Raw genomic sequence first — 12,857 nt, 5'->3', positions numbered from 1 at the left:
ATGATTTTCTGTAACTCTTGTCTTTTGTTTTCTAATCTCATCTGGCCACCAATACTGCTTTGGACTTTGTTTGCGTGTATAGGCTCAAGAGGCTTTGAGATTAAACTACATACATAAAATGCAGCCTTAGTTACTGCCATGTAAGAACACTATAGATTTTCATTATATCTGAGGATAAATTGGTTAACTAGAGTACATGCAGTCGTTCTGAAAGACAAGGTAACAGACATTCAGAGTGTTGGAAAGTACTATACAAAACCGTGACTAGGAAGGATAAACCAAACATACTGAGGCTCCAAGGACCAGGAAATCAAAGTGGCTTCAGACATAAGTCAGTTTATGCTCTCCTCCTGCCTCTCTCTCACCTGCCCAAATCCTACCTTTCCAATGTTTCATTCTGCTCAAGGTCTAGGACACTAAGGCCCTTTCACGTCAGTACTATTTATTCAGTGGCCTTTCTTTCAGTCATTGATTGGAATTAGACTCTTCCCTTGAACTTGTGTGTGTGTGTGTGTGTGTGTGTGTGAGTGTGTGTGTGTGTGTGTGTGTGTGTGTGTGTGTGAGAGAGAGAGAGAGAGAGAGAGAGAGAGAGAGAGAGTGAGGGAGAGAGATGGTCCTTAGGCTTGAACTTGGGCTGGGCACTGTCCCTGAGTGTTTTTGCTCAAGGCTAGCACTCTACCACTTGAGCCACACCTCTACTTCCCTCTATTTTAGGTAGTTAACTGAAGATAAGAGTCTCACAAACTTTCCTGCCTGGGCTACCTTGGAACCATGGTCTTCAGCTCTCAGCCTCCTAAGCAACTAGGGCAGTGCCTGGCTTCCCTTCAACTTTCATAAGTCTAATACTGTGGCAAGTCGAGGATTTGTTTGTTCCACTATTTTCTAGCTTTCTGAGCTGGTTATATCTCTATGCCTCTATTCCACCACTTTGTGAAATGAGAGAAATAATATCTGCTCCATAGGGTTGCTGTGAGAATCAAATGTGTTAGTACACATTGATATAGTTTCTGGTTTCTATAAACCACTCAGCTAATGTTGTTTGTTAGTATTGCTTTTATTGTTATCATTGCTGTCATCATCATTATTTAGTTTCCACAACAGCCCCACAAACTTGTTACTATATTACTAATTTTCAAAGACTTTAAAGCCATTGAAAGTGATACCAGAAAAGTACAACAACTAGATCAGGTCCTTTGTCTATATGGTCCCAAAGAATGAGTCCACAGACATAGAGGGAGAAGAGAAATGGCAAAGATTTATTGAAGAAAAAGATAAACAGATCTCTTAGAGGCCTCTTTTAAAAAGAAGCTAGAAAGTGTATGGGTATGGCACAATGATTGAGCACTTGTCTAGCATATATAAAGCCCTGGATTGGAGCACTAGAATTGGAATGGGAGGTAGGATAGAGATAAAGATGGGATACAAGTGAGTCGGATGAAATTGAGCCTACCCCAGGTAGTTACAGTGTCCAGGACTGGGGCCTGGGGGCATCAGTCTGGCTTGAAGGAACAGAAGTATGGATCAGAAGCAAGAGGAAGATGGCTGACCTCATGGAGAATTTCCTCCTGATCTACTAATTGGCTTAGTGTTAGGTTCAGTCTGCAGTTAAAAACCAGTTGATTTTAGAAACTGAGGAGCTTGGTTTCCATTCTCATCCTTCTTGCTGATATGTAGGCCTGCAAGAACCTATCTAATTAATGTTTTTGAAGGATAAATGCAAAAAAGTTTTAGACACATTCTTTCAAAAAAAAAAAACTACCAGAGTAAAGCATGCTTGTGCCTTAGGCTTTCTGCTGCTTTCCTGGTAGCTTTCTTTCAATAGCCTAAGGCTGGCTGCTACCCAGAATTCCCAGAGAAATCAATACAAGATATTATAAGGAGAGTACACAAAGGGAACAATTTATAACAAAAGTCATGTTCTTAAAAATCATTTCCTTTCTTGCATTTGTGTCTATTTCCATGAGCTGCAGCTAATTTTTTCAGGTCAGCTTCCTGTCCTATAAGGTCATATACTCAAATGTATAGGAAAGTGAAGTGGGAAATGAATTAGGTTGAGAAGATGGGGTGAGAAAAAAATGAATAAGTGCAATATCTATTTTTGCTTTCAAAAGAAACAAGGAAAAACTGGATGAGGAGTTTATTTTGACAAACTGAAATAATGATCAAGCTGTTTTATGGAAATGCTGAGCACAGTCTTTGCATATCTTTTAGGAGACAGCATAACCTCTTTGAAGTCCTTTTGTATCTTGTATGCTTAAGGCCATAGAGTTAATAGTTTTAACCCTTGCCAAGGCTAAGAATACACTTCACCAAGTGCATTTGAGAAGCTAAATGACCAAATATCCTTGGATTTAACATCTTGTATGACTTAGAAGTCAAGTGGTTATGGGAACAAGGAAAATAATTGTGCTCCTTCCTTCTGAAAGCACTTTCTCCTGGAAGAATGTGACATTTACTACAAGGTGGAAAGGTACCCTGTAGTCACTGAACTTGTGTTAAAGGTCACATGGTGCAGATGGCAGTTCTATGTGTGCAAAGTATCCCAATGCTACGATTAGAAACACAGTTCAGGTTGTGCTTGCTTTGTCTGGAAGAGGAGCCTAGAAAAAAGTGGAAAGAAAGCAAAAAAGGTTTTGACAGTAGATTTTAGGCTGCAAATATGTGTGCATGTACATGTACATACACTTGTACGTGAACATAAAACTTATACACATACGGATACATATACATTTCTCATCAATGAAGATCCCTGAAATTTTTTCAGAATTGTTCTTAGGGATATTATGGAGAGTTAGGAAGAAAGAATAATTCCTCTGTTCCTTTCTTTCTATCTATCTAGCTACTTTACCTATCTATCTATCTATCTATCTATCTATCTATCTATCTATCTATCTATCTATCTATCTATCTATCTATCGTCTGTCTGTCTGTCTGTCTCTTTGTCTGGTGGTAATGGGATTTGAGCTCAGGTCTCCCAAGTTGTTAGGCTGGTGCTCTACCACTTGGGACACATCTTCAGCCCTATTTTTTCTAGTTATTTTGGAGAGGAAATCTAGTAAACATTTTTGTACAGGCTTACCTCAAACTGTGATCCCCCAGACCGCAGCTTCCTGTATAGCTAGGATTAGAGACATGCGCCACTGGCACACTTTGAGCTTCTTTGCCTTTGAGCTTCTCTCTTTCTCCTTGCTCCTTCCTCAATAGTCCTACTGCTAGAAAATCTCCATAGCCATGTAGACCTGGCCCATATAATTAGAGACCCCAAACCTAACTGTTTGATCCCCTGTTCCCTATTCTCCTCTTTATTTCTGTTAAGAACTAGATAGGGCCTGTTTGCAGGCTAATATGTGATGATGGATATTATGCTTAAAGAATAAATGAGACTCTTGGATGAGAGTCAGAGAGCTCACCTCAGTGTATGAGGTGAGTTTCAGAGGCAGCCCACATGGATGCTGTGCAGACAGTGCAAAGAAGCCCTAACATAAGCAAACCTCAGTTTTTTAAAGTAAGCAAACTTAACCTGATTTTTGCCCCAGGAGGGAGCAATCACTTCATTTGTTCTGAACTGTAAAGGAATCATCCACCTTCTCTAAGAAGGCAACTGCAAACCAAGACTGTTTGCTGTGTAACATACTTGAGAAAAGCAAGCTGTCAGCAGCCTTGCTTAGGTTATGTACAGAAACACAGGAAACCTGTGGGGAATCTACCACCCACTGTTCCTATTACAGAATGGATTATTATTACAGATTTTTCCATTTGATCCTCAAACTTCTTACCTTGCTGCTAGTCTTTCCTGTATTCCATAGATGTTGCCTCTTACTGACTCACACAAAATCCTACATAAATCCAATCTTCACTTTTTTCCTGGCTCAGTCAGTCCATATATTCTCCAGCTTTTCTTCATTCCACCATGGGTGGGTGATGTACGGCTTCAGTTTGCACGTGTGTATCAGGACATGTGGGATGTCTGAAAAACGAGAGAAATAGAACTCCAGGATTGGTCCTAGGGATGTTGAGAAGAAAAGTAGGCCCCAATTTTGATAGACGAATCTTGTAAAGCACGTGCTATGAACCAAGTGTGTGCAGGATAAATTAACAGCAATTGGAGAGGGGGACATGGAAGGTGTCCTGAGTTTTACAGGAGTGGAAGTTGAACAGATAACATGGAGGGAGAAGAGAAAAGTGTCTTAGGAAAAGGATTCTTTTAAAGAAAGAAAGGGGGAAAGCAGCACAACATAAACTGGGAAGTTGCAAATGATAGAAGAACTGTCTGGATGGGGTTGGAGGTATGGCTCCGTTGGCAGAGCACTAGCCAGTGAGTAAAAGCATTAGGTACCAAGTACCAGGTGTGGACCAAAAAAAAAAAAAAACTGTCTGGAGGCTCAGATTTTGTTTTTCCTAGAAGTTGTATACCTTTCCATTTTGTATTTAAATGTGTGGATCATTTTTAGTTTATAGTTGCATCATGTAGAGATTTAGACTGAAGGGCATTTTTCTCCCCTCTTAGTTTTTGGCCTATGACTATCTAGTTGCTTACCTATTCATTCATTCATTCATTCATTCACTACCTAAATAGGCAAATCAGTACACTCTGTGGTAGTACTATGTTTGTATTAAATTGGAGCAATGTCTTCAGACACGATCCTGCAGAGTATGAATGTTCAGCCCCAAACCAAGATTGAAAATAATGCAAATAATGACTCAATATCGTTATTTGAGTCTTTCACTGCAGATTTCTTTTTTAATGTGTTTTTTTGTAAAAATACTGTACAGAGGGGTTACAGTTACATGAGCAAGGTAATGAGTACATTTCCTATCAAGCATTGTTGCCTCCTCCTTTGTTTTTCCGCTACCATCCCTTCCCTCCCACCTCCACAACTACAGTCCCCACTCTTCCACCCCTCACCCTTCCACCCCCTCCCTCTGCCCCCGCATAAATTGTAAAGTTCGTTTTTCAACATAGTGCCTTGTATATCTCATTGTTACAGTGGGCCAACCTGTATTCCTATTTAAGCATTTTTTTTCCCTTTCACACTCCAAATTAGAGAAGTATATAAACAAGATGCAGGGCACCAACATCAAATACAATGAAAACAGGGGTTGTACTGTGGGGGAGGAACATACAAAGAAACAAAAAAATCACATGATACATTATAAATACGTTAAAAACAGTAGCAAGAAAGAAAAAAACCACTTGTGTCCCTGTCTTGGGGTTCATTTTACTTAACATCATCTTATCTGGTCATGTGTACATAGCTTTTGACCTTTTCTTCTTGTCCCAGACATAAACTCGTTATTGCAAATAAGGGAAACCATGGGACCTATGTTTCTTTGGGCCTGGCTTGCTTCACTTAATATAATTTTTTCCAAGTCTTTCCATTTCCTAACAAATGGGGCAATGTCATTCTTTCTGATGGAGGCATAGAATTACATTGTGTATATATACCACATTTTCTTGATCCATTCACCTACCGAGGGGCATCTGGGTTGGCTCCATATCTTAGCTAATGCTGCACTAAATATAGTTTTGTTGATAATTTTAGTATGGTCTTGTTTGTGATCATTTGGGTAAATGCCCAAAAGTGGGATTGCTGGGTCATAGGGGAGCTCTATGTGGAGTCTTTTGAGGAACCTCCATACTAGTGCAGATTTCTTAATGCAAGACTTTTGATTTTCTTTCAGTATTAATGATTACATTTTGACCTTCAGCTTAATTCCAAAAATGTAGAATAAATGTTATATTTGTAGAAGTTAAAGCTCAACTAGCCTATAATTTAAAAAAGCACATACAGAATGCTGCCCAAATGAATGTGTTCTTAAGCCATGGTATTTGCATTTTAAACACACATAATATAATTGCATATCCAGTATGATGTCCAGGGTTCACATGAGTAATTAGCACATGATTTACTGTAGAAAGTGTCACTAGTTGGGTCTGGTTCAGGTAAGAGCTTGCCATCGCTTGTGATGAGGCCAAGGCCAAGAACTAGGCAATGTAGCTCTTGCAGCATATAAAAGAAAGTACTGTGGTAGAAAACAAAAGAAAAAGTGGAAGAATAAAGATTATTCCTCTTTTTGGAGATCAATTGTAGAAACAACCATAAGAACTGTAAACTGTTTTGATTCTTTGAACACATAGCCATGTCCAATTTCTTTTATTCTAAAGGTTATATCCACTAATATTGACTATAGATTGTCATTTTTCTATTATCCAATGAATGTAAATTCCTGTTCTTGGGCTTGTTTCAAGTCTTTTTCTTAAGACATATATTTCATTATTGTTTTGGTCTGGATACCTTTTATTTTGAACTGTTTTCAGTTTCTGTCTCTAGCTCCTTAATTAAATAAAAGGAGAGCTAGTATTGCTATTGAATAAAGCTGTTTGTCACTGAACATCTTGGTATAAAGACTGAGAAAGTTACAAGTTCAACCTGACTTGAGGGCAAGGAGGAAGAGCAAACCTGTCATCTATGAAAGGCTAAAAGAATATACCAAGACCTTTTAAAACCATCGCCCACATCTCTCAGAACACAAGCATCATTACCTCTTGGTGCCTGGAGTGAGAATTTATCATGTTGACCTTGCTTCCTAGTATCTTAAACACAGTAAAACAAATGCTGGGGCGATAAGTTATTGAAGACAAGTGCAGTAGACCGTGACATTGAATAGAGAAAAGTCTTTCAAGGAAATCTTAAGGATTTCTGAAGAGTTCCTTTGAGCTTCCTTATCTTGCTTCTAATTGATAGAATTGTGACCTTTTAGCAGTTGCCAAGTGCCAATCCAGTTCAAATGACAGATTCCAGGAGAATATGGCTGAGAGCTAAGAACTCTCATCTTATCTATCTTTAGTAGATGCTGTCTTTGGTTTAAACAGGGCTATAATTCACAGGCAGGAATAGGTATGTAGAAGCATGCTAGGTATTCTTGCATATCTAAAGAGACTTGATAAGTTTTTAGGTTATTTCACCTTAGTCATTAGTAAGGTTGAATATTGACCTATCTACCACCAGAAAAGGTAGTTATAGGGAAAAATAGTGCCTTGAGGTGCTTATATAAGAGTGGATAACCACAAAAAACTCAACATGAGAAATAGCAGTATAGACCTAACTATAATTAATGACATGTAAGTATATTCTTTTGAGAGCAAATCTTGGGATGTGAGAAACCTTAAGCTCTGCGTACTATATGTGACTTTTCACTTGCCAAGTACAAATTCCAATCACTACTTTGAACTTTCTTCTATAGATAAGTGTTCATCATGGCTCTCCTAACTACTTCACAAAGCTGTTTACAAAATCAAGGGAGAAGTATGTGGAAGTAACTGATAAACCATAATGTACTCACCACGTGGCATGTGACCCAAGCCTTGACTGACCACAGTGAACTCACCCATGCCAATCTCTTTCTCTTTTTGTTTCCTGCAGCAAGGACTAAAAATAGTCCACCATGCTGAGAAGACACTGTCCAGCTTCTGTAAGTGGCAGAAGAGCATCAATCCCAAGAGTGACCTCAACCCTGCCCACCATGATGTGGCTGTCCTTCTCACTAGGTACCTCAGAGGCCACATGGGAGCCAGGGGCAGGAAGTCCGAAGGGCTGGTGACTGAACAACTTGCTGAGTGTTCTCACTGGGGATGTTTGCAACCTTTGCTGCTCTTGGGCACCTGTAAAGGCAGCCACTGTAGTCTAGTCAGCTCCAAAATATCATACCAGTGATGGGTAGGTTAGTACATCTGCTGATGTGACAAAGCTCTCCTAGCTAATAAACAGTAGCTAATGGCAAAATGCAAGCCTCTTTCCCATTACAGTGAAGATCTTTAAAACTAGCTTCTCTATGTTGCTTTATAACCAACTAAGAAGTTTATTAGCATATCCTCACTACAGGCTCCTATAACTATTAACCGATGAGATGTCCAACACTTTATTTTTATTTTTTAAAGTTTGTTCTCCCATTTATAGCGTGCAATTACCTCTATAGAAATTTACCTGTTTAACTCACCTTTGATTAAAGCCGAAGATATGAAGGACAATCATCCACAAAGTAAGCAGATTACTTTGGTTATTATACTACATACCCTGTCCCTCTTTTACACCTCCCCCATTCAGATATGATTTTGTTCTGATCACAAATAAACCCTTCGATACTGATAGAACCCATCAAACTTTCTAAGACCCAGAGCTGTGAAAAGCCAGTGAACTTTTCTGATCAACTTAGGCTCTTGGAAGTCTATGTTCATTGATCCAGTAAATACTTATTGACCACCTACTATAATAACAAGGGATTGTTGTCATTTAATCAAAAGAAGGGCTTAATTCTCATCAGTTACCCTATTCAGACTCAGAGACATCCAGAGATCTAAGGATGCATGGTAAGGAGGCCTCTTGACCCTGGCCTTCAGCCACAGACATCCCAAGCTCCTGTGCTTACATTCCCACCAAAGACTACCCTTGGAACGTATTTTCAGTTAACCAAGTAGTAATTCTTTACTCCAAAGAATGATTCTGGTGGTTGAAGCTTCTGACCAGGCAAGGCAGCATTTGAACAGAGGCTTGTTAATATCCTTTATAAGCATCCTGTGTACTGGGAGGCTCCTGTCAAGAGGACAGATGATGAGGTCAAGTGTTCAAGGACAGCCTGTCCTTCACAGGGAGAGCAGATGACTATGGCCCTTTTACACAGAGGAAAGATTTCACGCCCTAAAGTTCCCAACCTCAGTGCTTTGCTATTGGTGGCTAGAACTATTGTTTGTTATGGGGGCTCTTCTGGGCATTCCAGCATATTTAGCATCTCTACCCCTTACTTATGAGCCATGGGTAGTAACTTCCTCCAAGTTATGACAAACCACCCTGCCTGTAAATATTCCCTTGGGATGTGATAAGGAGCAAAACTATGCCCCTCTCATGACTATATCCTAATTCACATTGAAAAACCACTGCTTCAGAACAAACTAAAAGCAGGCAGATCAGAGAGGGAAGACAGTGAGGGAGCTCTCACTGAGGGACTATTCTGACACCCACACTCACGGAGTCCTCGATAAAGCTTCACTCAGTAGAATGCCGATTTAACTTTGAACTCACTCCATGTATGTTCCACATGTGCAGAAACCCAAGGCATGATTTTCTCTAATATAATATCTCAAGTACAGCTTGGAGGTAGAGCATTTCCTATTAGAAGCTGGAGCTTTTTATTTGCAAAGCATATTCCTAAAAATTCTTTCATCACCTTCCTTTTCCCTCTTTAATACTAGGCACCTTGTAGGTAGTCCATAAATTATTTAGTTAAAAAAACATTTACTGGACATAAATACCATTTTTCCTTTTACAAAGCAAGTTTTAGTTTCAAAGGAGCTAAACTATTAGGACTGTCAATTGCCATGAAATGAAGAATGGTTTGACATGTCAAATTGAAATGGAAAAATATCATGCAACATATAAATCATTAGCAAACCTCTAGTGCAGCCAGCAAATTTACTATGTTTATTAAAGTCAGGTAAAAAGTTGGACAAAGTACACAACTAGAAGGTTCCTCGATGGGGAGAATCACAGGACAGGATGATTATAAAGGATAGGATCTTTCCAACAGGCTAGGCCAGTCAGATTTTACTCCCTAACAATGAGCCTCTGAAAAGACTGCTCAAGAAGGCTGAGCCTTTTACTGATGTACCTTCTCTGACAATTACTAAGCAACAAAAAAGCGCCAAATTTTACAACATCTAATTTTAAGAAATAGATACAAAACCTGTTTGCTCCACCACTTGGAAAGCCTGCATCTTCACTCCTGTACTGTTCTCATTGGGCCATCGTTCATCACATGACTCACCTCTGAATGAAGTAGCAATATTCCTCCCTCCACAAACATCAAGATATACTCTCAGTACCATCAAGTCGCTGTCCCTCCGTACACACTAACACACAAAAGTATACACTGCATATCTACAAGTAGAGATCACATTTGCAGTTTTTAAAATCTATCATCATTACTGGTATAGTGTTTGTATAAAGAATTTCTTAATGAGACCCAACTTCCATACCAAACTGAGAAAGTCAGTGGATTTGATGAATACCCATTCACTTTCCTCCAGCAGCTCCTTGAACATGTAGGCCTTCTTTATGAAATAATAAGGGTCAACTCTTATACCAGAAGTGGGAATGAATTTGATTTCTCCTCCTGCAGGAATCATGTAAATGACTGGGTTGTATAATTGAATCATCCAACACTAATCTCTGTAGCAGTTGCTACCAGTGAGAGCAAGACCCATTCCTACAGTACATGTACTGAGAGTGGGGCTCTGTCTCCTGACCTTTATTCCCATCCATTGCCACCTGGAAAACTAAAATTCATACACATTATCAAAATGGAGTCTTTCTTCTCCATGGCCCAAAGGACATGAAAGTCAGGAGACTATTTGTTGCTAGAAATGATACTCCCAAAACCCTACAAGATAAGGTTTGCAGATAACTAAAAGCTTAGACTATTCATTGGCATTTGTGCTAGTCAAGAGCTTTTGGCCAGGAGGTCTTCTTGTACTAAAAATAATCAAATGACTAATTAATCATTCTCTTGCCACTTGTGCCTGTGGCTGAAATTCTCCCTACCAGGGTATGTGTTGTATTTCAAAGCTTACTAGTGCTTTTTGAGATTCTAAGGGTCTTCCTTTACTTGCCCCCCAGGGCCAGGCATTTCTTTGTTATAAAACAAAATGGAGGTTAGATGACATGTTTGTGTGTGTATGTGTGTATGTGTGTGAGTGTGTGTGTGTTTGTGTGTGTGTGTACATGAGTGTGTCAGTACACAGAAGTACCCCCTCTCATGTGCAGGACTGTTGTACAGTAGGGCAGGATAGAAATTGATTTAAACTTTTGTAGGTTAATATGGCCAATTGCATCTTTCATGACTGAGTAAAACATTTCAGATGAGTTTTGAATTCAGATCTTAGGAAAAAGAAATAGTTTCCTCTTTGAAAGCCCCTTCGCCATTTAAAAGCTCAAATTAACTTCAGTTTTCAAACTGAAATCTTCTTTTGTGAGCTGAATTATGTAATTCAGCCTCCTGAGATTAACAGCAAAAGCAACTCAAAGAGAACTTTTGCATTTTCTCCAGGAGTGAAACTTATTAATTAAGAGATAAAATCAAAATAAGCTTAGTGAATTCAAAGTTGCTCCTTGTATTCATGTGGAGGTTTTTAAAAATTAGTTATAATTTACAGATGTGTACCTAGATATTTTTCTAGTAATTTTGTATGTATTTCTTTGGGTGCCTGAGCATCTCTGTCCTCTGCTTTCAGAAAAGACATCTGTGCGGGCGTCAACCGGCCCTGTGAGACCCTGGGCCTGTCTCATCTGTCAGGAATGTGCCAACCTCACCGGAGCTGTAACATCAATGAAGACTCAGGCCTTCCTCTGGCTTTCACCATTGCCCATGAGCTTGGACACAGGTAAAGGGCCAAGGAGGCTGAGGTCCACTCTTCATGTTCGGCATCATTATCAGTAGATAGGACACAAAGCTCCTTAAACTTAGAATCAGGAGATTCAGACTGAATGCAGTTGGAGGCTTACCCTCTAGAACTCACTGAATAGTTCCTCATATACTCATATGAACAATATTAAAAAGATGCAAACCTAACGTTTTAGAGTCCTACTGTGCTTTTTCAAAAGTCCTCTTAGTCTTGTCTTAAGAAATAGCTATTATAGCTGGGAACTGTAGCTCATGCCTGGAACCCTTGCTATTTAGGAGGTTGAGATCTGAGGACTGCAGTTTAAAGGTAGGCTGGGGAGGAAATGTCATGACTCTCATCTCCAATCAACTACCACAGAAACCCAGAAGTAGAACTGTGGCTCAAGTGGTAGAATGCTAACTTGGAGATACAAAAGCTCAAAGACAGTGCCCAGGCCTTGAGTTCAAGCTCAAGGAAGGAAGGAAGGGGAAGAGAAGGGAAGGGAAGGGAAGGGAAGAGAAGAGAACAAAAGAGAAGAGAAGAAAGGAAGGAACAAAGAAGGGATGGAAGGAAGGTGAGAGGGAGGGACAGAGGGAGGGAAAGAGAGGGAGGGATAAAAGGAAGGGAGGGAGGGCTACTATTGTTAGCCCCATTTGACCTGTATGTTTTATAGGAGAATGTTGAATAAACGAGAATTTGAAATTTGTTATAAACTTGGAAAGACTACTAAACAAACACTACTTATTAGAACATTCAAGTTGTCACAAAAATGTGTGAATTTGATTAGCTGAGTCACTTGAAGGCAGGTTTCAAAATGATGGAGAGAAGATATAATGAGGCATTAGGGGTTACCTTGGAGGGAAGAACTTAGATTATTTGTTAAGCTCCTGTGTCACTGCATTTGCTAATAACAAACAAGTGCATCCCACTAATTGTAAAGTCAGAGTCAGGAGCCCCATAAACAGCGAAACAGTACCCCTTGCTCGTGAGGCTCCCCTCAGAATCCCTGAAGTGGTTTTCTCCCTATAAAGAAGAAACAATGACATGGATGGGTGCATCATTTAATTGTTCAGCTAGAGTACAGCCAGGATGGGGAAGAACTATGGAGATGGGATTGGACCAGGCATGGCCTCTTCAGCCTGAGCTCACTTACCAATTTTTCCATAGAACATGAACTTTTCCAAACAATTTTCCCTGCAGACAAAGTCAGAGTTTTGCCTTTGGAATTGGAGAAAGTGAATTCTTCCTCTGGCTTTTCCATTTATAGATGTTGTGACCCTACATGATTTTCTTTATTTTGCCAAAACAGTTTAACCATCTGTGAAATGAATATCTTGAAGGAGATAATTTCTTAAACATGGTGATATATTAGCTTCCCCCCCAAAGTAGCCATAGAGATAAATGTGATATATTTTAATACTCT

General features: G+C 39.5%; 1 protein-coding gene across 1 annotated transcript in view; it reads left to right on the top strand.

Moving 5' to 3' along the window:
• Window positions 1-12,857, top strand: part of Adamts12 (ADAM metallopeptidase with thrombospondin type 1 motif 12) — a 237,724-nt gene that overhangs the window by 118,915 nt on the left and 105,952 nt on the right. Inside the window, exons 6-7 of the mRNA XM_042690638.1 lie at window positions 7,425-7,549; window positions 11,285-11,434. Coding sequence (XP_042546572.1) covers window positions 7,425-7,549; window positions 11,285-11,434 — 275 coding nt within the window. The remainder of the gene's footprint in view (window positions 1-7,424; window positions 7,550-11,284; window positions 11,435-12,857) is intronic.

Source organism: Dipodomys spectabilis, unplaced genomic scaffold, assembly GCF_019054845.1.
Source record: "Dipodomys spectabilis isolate Male_0828 unplaced genomic scaffold, ASM1905484v1 ptg000138l, whole genome shotgun sequence".
Lineage (NCBI taxonomy): Eukaryota > Metazoa > Chordata > Mammalia > Rodentia > Heteromyidae > Dipodomys > Dipodomys spectabilis.
The sequence above is the reverse complement of the archived record's forward strand: the minus strand, read 5'-3'. Positions and strand labels throughout refer to the sequence as shown.